Source organism: Elephantulus edwardii, unplaced genomic scaffold (genome assembly GCF_000299155.1).
Source record: "Elephantulus edwardii isolate Elephantulus edwardi_28Jun2011 unplaced genomic scaffold, EleEdw1.0 scaffold00086, whole genome shotgun sequence".
Lineage (NCBI taxonomy): Eukaryota > Metazoa > Chordata > Mammalia > Macroscelidea > Macroscelididae > Elephantulus > Elephantulus edwardii.
Window position 1 is genome coordinate 12,789,092 of NW_006399836.1, and position 9,239 is coordinate 12,798,330.

General features: G+C 49.4%; 1 protein-coding gene across 1 annotated transcript in view; it reads right to left on the bottom strand.

Moving 5' to 3' along the window:
• Positions 1-7,248, bottom strand: part of TOM1 (target of myb1 (chicken)) — a 58,115-nt gene extending 50,867 nt beyond the window's left edge. The window contains exon 1 of the mRNA XM_006890166.1: positions 7,076-7,248. Within this exon, the coding sequence (XP_006890228.1) occupies positions 7,076-7,127 (52 nt within the window). The 5' untranslated portion in view covers positions 7,128-7,248. The remainder of the gene's footprint in view (positions 1-7,075) is intronic.
• Between the last annotated feature and the right edge of the window lie 1,991 nt (positions 7,249-9,239).

Here is a 9,239-nt window from a genome sequence, read left to right on the forward strand (position 1 = left end):
CCCTCTATGAGATGGATTGACTCGGTGACTGGGGTAATTGGGATGGGTGTGTCAGAGGCAGCGTGGTTGGCGCAGGATAGAGCAGGGTTCAGGGCTGTTGTGCATAGGGTCGCTATGAGTCGCAAACGACTCAACGGCACATAACAACAACAACATTGTTTCATAAGGCAGCTGGGTGTCTCACTCAAAGGGCCAGGAGTGAGCTCACAGCTCCAAAGGGGACGTGGGATCCTTAGTGGTCTCACATCTGTCTGTAGAACGCAGCCAGCACAGTCTGTTCTCAGAATACGAGGAAGAGTTCTGAAGTCTTTGGAAGAATAAGGTAATGCAAACACCATCCTGGACAGTTACCTGGAATTCTTTCTTCCTTTATTTTTTCATACTTCAAATCCAATCCGACTGGCACAGGAGGAGATTGCCCCTCCTTCTACAGCAGACCATCTGGTGGATTCGAACTGTGAGTCTTTGGCAACCAGAGCTCCCTCAATTTTTATTTTTATTAATTTTTTATTGATATTTTTACGAAAGTTTACAGAAAACTTGGATTTCCATTCACTGATTGTTGCACATTTTCCTCCCTATCTCCATCCCCAAATCTGGAATTCTTTCAGTCAAAACCTATGGCCTTTGGTAATCTCTCGTACTAGCAGGAAGGGTGAGGGACCAGGCCATTTGCATGGATCCATGTGTATGCCGAGAAACCCTGGTGGTGCAGTGGTTAGGTATCTAGTTACTGTCCTGAAACTACGGTCCATAGTTAGCCTTTGAACTGGGAACAGGGTTCACCTGGGCGGCTCAACTTTCTGCCAAACAACGTGCTGCCATTGTTGCTAGGGCCCCTGTGAGCAGCAGGACGGAATCCCGCCCTATCCTGTGCCTTCCTCGCCATCTCGAGTCATCACTGGCGTCACCGTACCAGCCCATTCGGCTGAGCGTCTTCCTCTCTCCCAGTGGCCCTCCAAGCTATCCCTGCAATGACGTCTTTATCCAAGGGCTGGTCCTCCTGACGATTCATCCAAAGTATGTGAGATGACGTTTCCCATCCTTGAGGAACAAGACGGACTTGTTTGTTCTTTCAGCAGCCCATTCAATACTCTTCCCCCCCATCCCCCCCAATACTCTTTGTCAAAACCACAACTCGAGGCATTGCTGCTTCTTCAGGCTTCCTTGTTCGTTGTCCAACTCCGAGATGCACACACAGCAACTGAAGATACTGTGGCTTGGACCAAGAACACATTGGTCTTTAAACTGTTATTCTTGCTCTTTGGCTCTCTAAAGGGGTCCTTGGCAGCAGACTTCCCCAATTATTTACAATATCAACCTTTCTTCTATCTATTATGATGTTACCTTTTAGTCTAGTGGCAAAGATTTTTTTAAGCCAAATAACAGACAGGCTTATAAAGTCACCTAGGAGCTCTGGTGGCCCAGTGGAAAGAAACTGTGCTGTAATGCTGAAGGCACATGGTTCAAATCCACCAGCTGCTCTGTGGGAGAGAGACTGGCACTCTCCGCCCATGCGATTAACTGCCCCTGAAAGCTGGCTGGAGACTCAGTTACGGGTCAGTTCTGACTTGACAGTACATGACAGTCACCTATAATGTGACCAAGGAGGAGCTTACTCCTTAGAATAACAAACCACCTAAGATCAAAGGAATAGCATCTGCACAAGGGTCAAGCCCAGATGGCAGGCAGAGGTAGAGTAAAAGGATTAATGGAAATGAGAATTACAGGAAGAAGTAGAAAAAATTATTATTACATAGTATTGTAATTAGTTTTACAAAACGAAATGTGCATGAATAGTTGAACAGAAAATCAATTTTCTCTGTAATCTTTTATTCAATCCCAATTAAAAACATGATAAAAACTGAAAAACAACAAAGCATCTGTCTGTTAATCATAGGTTAGTGGTTCAAAACCACCACTCTGTGAGAGAAAAGATATGGCAGTTTGTACCTGCAGAGACTCTTGTTAGCCATTGAGTCTGAACTGACCTGTAGCTGACCCTCCAGCAAGTTTTCAGAGGCAGTAATCGCATGGGAGGGAGACTGCCCGTCCACCTTGTGAGGCAGCTGGTGGTTTCAAACTATGTGCCTTTGGGATTACAGCACAGTTTCTCACCACTAGGCCAGCAGAGCGAGTCTTGGAAACTCCGTGGAGCAGTTCTATCCTGCCACCGAATCGGAATGGCATCGATGGCATTTAACAATATGTGTACAACTTCATCTGGAAACTGTGAAGCCGGCAGGCTGCACTAACGGAAATTCCAAAGCAGCACCCATGGGCCAAAGGCAGAGGGATGAGGGCCCAAGGTGGTGTCTAGGGCCCTGTGAGCAGAGAGTCCTGAGCTTGAGTCCAGCTCCGATGCTGACTAGCTCTGAAGCTCTGGAAGGAATACCTTCTCTCAGATTTACTTTTGGTGGAATGGGTAAAAACCGTACAAGTTCACTGTGAAAAGGAAAGGCTAGTACCGGATACCAGCATAGGATGAGGCACATAGTATTTGCTCACAAATGTGATTTCCTTTCCTCCCTTCCCTTCCACCATGGCAGACACCAAGCTAGGCGCTTGGGTTGGATAAATCAGGTACAGTCCTACTCAAGTCCAGTCTAGTTGTGGGGACAGGGGTACAGTTAGCAAGCCCCAGTTACAAATGCTGCTATAATAAGAGATACCACAAATGGCTGGATTCCGCAAATAGAAATATACTCTCTGGAAGGCTAGACGCCCAAGTTTACGGTGCACCTTCTCTGCTTGCTTTCTGTCCTTTTGTCTTGTGAGATAAAAGAGGTCAAGCCACTGACAATGACGTTGGGTAAGGTATCCACCTTTAATTCTTTAACAATTGTTTGGTTTACCAGATTACGGGAGATTATTATTACAAAATTTTCACATGACATCATTACACACGTGTATTTCTGAGGGACACAATTCAATCCATGGCATGGTAATAGAAAGGGAGGAGCTGTGCTGATGCGATGTGCTCCTGTTACCGCTGAGTTGGAATCTACTAGTAGCTGACCCTCCACCAGGTTTTCAGAAGGTGTGCATCACATGAGAGGAAACTGCTCCAGCCTTTCTCCTCAGGAGCAGCTGGTGGATTCAAACAGCCTGCCTTGGGATTGGTAGTACAACTCCTTACCATTAAGCCCCAGCCCTCGTACTGCGGCGACAGGAACAACAAAATGAAGCTGATGGAGAAGACAAGCGCCAGTGTTTAGCACACGCTGTGGAGCGCCGGGATGACCTCCTGGGAGGACCTTACTTCATCCTTAGGACCACCCTGCGAGCTGGCCATTAGTACCCTTGTTACAGGAGAGGAAGGGAGTGCTGTTGACTGTTGAACAAAAGGTCAGCAGTCCCAACCCACTAGCCGTTCTGTGGGAGGAAGATGTGGCAGTGTGCTTCTAGAAAGATTACGGTAGATTTGAGTTTTGACAATCTTACAGGATTGTTCTGAGTCAGACTTGACCTGGTGACATCTTTTTTTAAACACGGGAGAAAGTTGAAGTTCAGAACTTAGTCACTCAGTGAGGGCAGCTAGGAGGACGGATGTGCAGGAAAAAGCAGTGGCTGGGTCTGATGGGGTGACACTGGCCTATCCTGGGATGGGTGAAGCTGAGCCCCTCAGTGGCTCGAGCAGACCTTCCAGGCCGAGGGATGGGCAAGCACAAAGGAACATGTGGGGTCAAGAGCTTCAGGGGGCAAGACCCACCATCACCCAGAAGCACCCTCACAGAACTCACTGTGCTTCAGGATGCCAATTCTATGTAGCTCTATTCTCAGCCCACAAGGGGAAAGGCGACAGCAGGTTTGAAAAGAGATGGTATTACTCCTGCAGTAATGAGGGGTCTGGTCTACAGAAATATAAGGTAAAGAAAACAAAAACCAAGACAAAACAAAAAACCCAACTCAAGCTCATTGTCAAGTCTGAAATGACTCTTAGCTGACCCTCCAGGGGGTTTTCAGAGGCTGTGACTTGCCTGGGAGGAGGCTCTTCCACAGCCACTGGGGGACTTGAACTGGGAGAGGTGCGTCCTTTGGGTTAGGAGCGTGGCTACCCTACAGCCTATGTCCTCAGAGCTCCCTATACAGAAACATATAAGCAGCTAATGTAAGGTCCCACACAGGGAATCACAGCCTTCTGCCTCTTAACTGAAAAGAAAATATGAAATCCCAAGGCCATTAACACAAACTGCACATTCATATTCTTTATCTAATGCTATTTGTAGCGCCTCTTCAGCTGTAGCTCAGATGTCAATGGCTCTGGGGAGTTCATAGCAGCGCTACTATCACTTCACTGGCGACTCGGGTGACGCACTGTCTCCACCTCGTCTCTGAGCCCCAACCTCCTCACGTGGAAAATGAAGGGGCTGGGCTGGAACAGAGTTTTCCAACACGTGGTCCCGGCACTGGCGGCGTCAGCTTCACCTGGAGACTCATTAGCAATCATCCTAGGGCTCCACACTAGACCTGGAGTCAGAAACTCTGGGGATGGAGCCCAGCCAACTGCTTTAACAAGCCCTCTGGGGGGTTCTGCAGAAAACCAAGGGTCAGATGATCTCCCAAGGGAAGGATTCCTCCCCTGGTACAACTGGTTTGTAAGATTTAGCAACATTATCGCTGGACCCAAGTATTTCTTGCCCAAGAGAGGCGATTGTTGAGTGTATGAAGAGGAGAATTTTCATTGACCAGTCTATTGCCCAGATGGGTTTTTCAGAAAGCCTCAGGAATATGTGGTTGGCCATGAGGCATAGATTCCCTCCTCTTTTATCAAGTCTCTGTTAAGTGCCATCCAGCATATGACTCACAGAGACCCTGTGAACAACAGATCTGAACCTTGCCCTGCCCTGCTCCATTCTCAGGATCTTCACCATGGTCAAGGCCACTGCTGCAGTCACTGTCAAACTATCTCTCTGAGGGTCTTTCTCTCTTTCAGTGACCCTCTACAACCCCCAGAATGGTTTATTTCTTCCCAAGGACTGGCGCCATCTGACAACGTGGCCAAAGTATGTGAGAAGTCTCATCATTCTTTTTTTCAGGAGAAAGCTTCAAATTTAGCATGTGGTAAAAGCAGTGGTGACTGTAGTAGAAGAAATAGTGTGTGTGTGTGTGTGTAGGAGAGAGAGAGAGAGAGAGAGAGAGAGAGAGAGAGAGAGAAAATGAGAATATGAGAGTGTGAGAGTGTGTGTGTGTTGCTGGAGGTGGGCCTCCCAGGGGTAGCTTCTCCTGGCTGGTGCAGGAGCTTGCCTGTACATAATCTGGACTACCACACCCCTCTTGGGCAGAACTGATTATGAAACCTCAGAAGACCACAAACAGTCACAGGAGGACTGGGTCAACTGACTTCAATGAAGTTTGGTTTTCAAAAAAGCAGGAAATGAAAGTTTTTCCTAAAGATCCCAGTCTGGATTTCCGGCTAAGAGTCATCAAAAAGATGAAGATATCACGTGGAATCCCTATTTTAAAAAGATACAGAGACATCCCCAGTGGCTTTCCACCGAACAGTAGATGGGCCTATGTGGGGAATGAATGGTAACACCAGAGGGGTTACTCACTCCTTAGACAACCAACCATACAAGATCAAAAAAGGGCAGCTCAGAAGGCAGAGAGGGAGAGGACAGAAAAATGAACAAGTCCCACTGGAAGAAGAGAGGGAGGAATGCTGTTACACTGTGGGGTCTGTAATGAGTATGAAGGGTTGAATGGAAAACCAATTTGCTGTTAGTTTTTGCGCAAATCACAATAAAAAGCTAAACAAACGAAGAGATCACTTCCCCGGTACTGTCTCATGGTTCTTCATGCAGCCAAAGGACCTGGCCCTGGGCCTCCCCGAGTCTGGGTGTAAGAAGTCAGAGCTACAAGCTCTCCAGATTCCCCACCCTCTCTTGGACTTACTCAGTAACAATGACAACACATCTAACAGCTTGTTCCTTACTTAGCACTAGCCATATGTCAGGCATTCTTCTCTTTATAGTTCCTAACATATTTAATCCTTCCAACAGCCCTGTGCCCAAGTCGAGGTCCATCACTCGCCTATTACCAATTGCTGCGAATCCCCCTTTGACTCAAGCCCACCCCATGCATATCAAGATGAGAGCTTTGTTCTCAATAGCTCATTTTCTGGTAGGCAGATCACCAGGCCTTTCTTCTGAGGCACCTCTAGCAGACACACACTGGCATCCTTCTGCCCGGCGCACACACCATCTGGAACACCCTAATATCCCGGGCGCCAAGCTCCCTTGCACGGAGAGGCCAGTCACAGATCTGGAAAGTCACCAGGGTGCCAAGAACAAGGACAAACAGGCAGGCCCCGGGCGGCTCCATCTAGGCTGCGTGTCTCCAGCCAGCGCGCGGCGGGTGTTCCACCTACGGCGAAACCAGGGAGGCAGTCAGGTGGTTCCTAAGCTCACTTTCCAGCCAAAGCTCCTGCGAATCGCAGACAGAAAGGAGCCAAGACAAACAGGTCTTCCAACCTGGGTCTTTAAGGCCTGTCCTCGGGGTCGTGCGGGCGTCACCGTGACTTGACCACCCCGATCTTACAGGGCTCGAGGACGAGGAGGGTCCCCTGTCCCTGCAAGTCACCTGCCCAGACCCTACGCCCTCCTCTCGCCAGTCTAGGGGGGAATGGACTCATCTCAGGTTTCAGTGTTTGCAGAACCCAACGAGCCGGGAAAGAGACAGCAAAAAGACGGGTGGGACCCTTGCTAGAGAAGCGACGACGCAAACGAATGCAAAAGGGGCGCAGTCCCTTTAACCCCGAAAACTTTCTGCCTAGATTCGGGACCCCAGCACACACACATTGGCTGAGCGGTGGGGCTCGGGCCCGCCTTGTCTCTTCACTCATTGGCTGCAGTAAGGACCCATCACAAGTAGAGGCTCCCTAATGGGCCAAGCCCTTGTCAATCAAAAGCGGGGGCGGGCGCCTGGGCGGAGCAAGGCCGCTGAGAGCCGCGCCAGCCTCCTCCTCCTCCCAACCTCCCTCCAGTCAGTGACTGGGGACCCGAAGGCGCCCCAAGGGGACCGGCTCCGGGTGCGGAGCGCTGGCGTAGGCCTGGGACAGGCTCCGGGGACTCACCGATGCGTTGTCCCACCGGAGAGCTGAACGGGTTCCCCAGGAGAAAGTCCATCGCCACAGCCGCCGCTACTGCCTCCAACCCGGAGAGAATCAGCTGACAGCAACCGCCAGCGCCTCCGAGCCGTCACGTGACGCGCCGGAAGCCCGCGAGGAGACGCCAGCGGGGGCGGGGCCGAGGGAAACCTGGGACCCGCCCACAGGCCCCGCCCCTGACGTGCCAGGGGCTGGAGCGCCGAGCTGGGGTGGTGACCTCATTGCGTCATATGACGCAGCTGGCAGAGCGGGTCCCCCCCTTCGCCCCCAGACATGCACCTTCTCAGGCACGCCCCCACTCTTACCGCCTGGAGCTTGGAGGTCCATGTTATGTTTGGAAAGATGGGTCTCAGACTTGGGCAGTGACTTGGCTATTGGTTGCACAGCGAGCACAGACTACAGATCTTAGTTCTTTAGCCCTGTCACCCTTCAGACCACACACCTAACCCTAACCCTGGGGTTAAGCCCCGGACTTGACTGCTGTTTTCTCTCCCGCCTGACAGGCCTCCCTTAATTTAATGTGAAGTCCCCCCAGCTTCGAGATGCGCCTTGCATCCACATTAACTTTCCTCAAAAGGGAAGCCTGGGCTGTGGGTTTAGGACCCCCGATGGGCCCTGGAGCCACGTCAATGCATTTCATCCAGGAGCGTAGGGTGGCAGCAGGCACACGATCTAAATAAAGAGAAGGGCCCAGGACCGCTCTCCTCCAGTGATTTCCCAGGTGATCCAAATCGTGAGCTTTCATTCTGTCCCCTGGACGCTGGAATTAGATCAAGGATTCTTAACGCTTTTTTGGGTCACAGGCTCCCTTGAGAATTTGAATAAACTCTGAGCTCGAGCTTTTCTGAGAAGGGAGAATTTCTTACAAATTAAGGGAGTCTGTGGTGTCCTTGAGGTACAAAAGCAGATCCTCGGTTCACAATCTCACAAGACTCCTCTCAGGTTGGCGATGTTGCTGTTTTCTTCAACCTTCTTGGCTGTGAGCCGTGTTTCAGATGTTGCCAACACATTACGTCCCTGATCCAGCTGGTTATGGTCTCCCATTTTCTTCTAAAGAGATTATACTATGCCGTTAGTAGTTTGGGCTACTGCAGGGAGCTTTAGTCATTACAGTTCTTGATGACATTGATTTTTAAACAAATTATTGTGTCCTTAAGTTGGAACCAGCTCATATTTGACTGCCAGTGAGTTTTTGGAAGTTGTAAACTGCATGGGAGGAGACTGTCCATCTTTTTCCCATGGAGCCGCTGGTGGATTCGAACTGAGTGCCTCTGAGTTGGCAGCACAGATCTTTAGCACTAGGACACAATGAGACCTGTTAATATATGCCCTTTTTGCTACAAATCTACATGTTCCTGAAGGTCTGGGATACTATGTCTAGATCTACGAGGCAGCAAAATGTTGTCTAGCACTGTTATTGTTGTTAGGTGCTGTGGAGTCAAGTACGACTCATAGCGACCCTATGAACAAAAGATCTGAATCCTGTCCTATGCCATCCTCACACTTCCTGACACACAAGAGCCCATTACCGTCACCATGTCAACTCACTTGGCTGAGGGTCTTCCTCTCCTTCACCGACCTTCCACCCTTCCCAGCATCATGTCCTTCTAACAACATACCCAAAGAATGTGAGGCAAAGCCTCATCATTCTTGCCTCCAAAGAGCACTCCGGCTGCACCCTCTCCAAAATATGTTTATTCTCTTGGCCATCCATGGGATGTTCAGTGCACTTCTCCAACATCACAGCTCAAAGGTGTCAATTCTTTTTCCATCTTCCTTATTTATTGTCTAGGTCTCAGACCTATAGCAAGTAATTGGTAAGTCTATGGCCTGAATCAGATGCACCTTAGTCCTCACACTGACATTATTACTCCTCAATAATTTGGAGAGGTCCCTAATTGCAGATTTTCCCAGTGGAATGTGTCTCCTTATCTCCTGACTGTTGGTACCAACGGTGCTAATTGTGGATCCAAGCAAGATGAAGTTGTTGATAGTTTTTCAATCTCCTTTCCATCCATCATGACGCTGCCTATCGGTTAGTGGTAAGAATCTTTTTCTTGACATTGAGATGCAATCCATACTGAAGGCTGCATTCTTTGATCTTCTGCAACCAGTGCTTGAAAAATGCTAT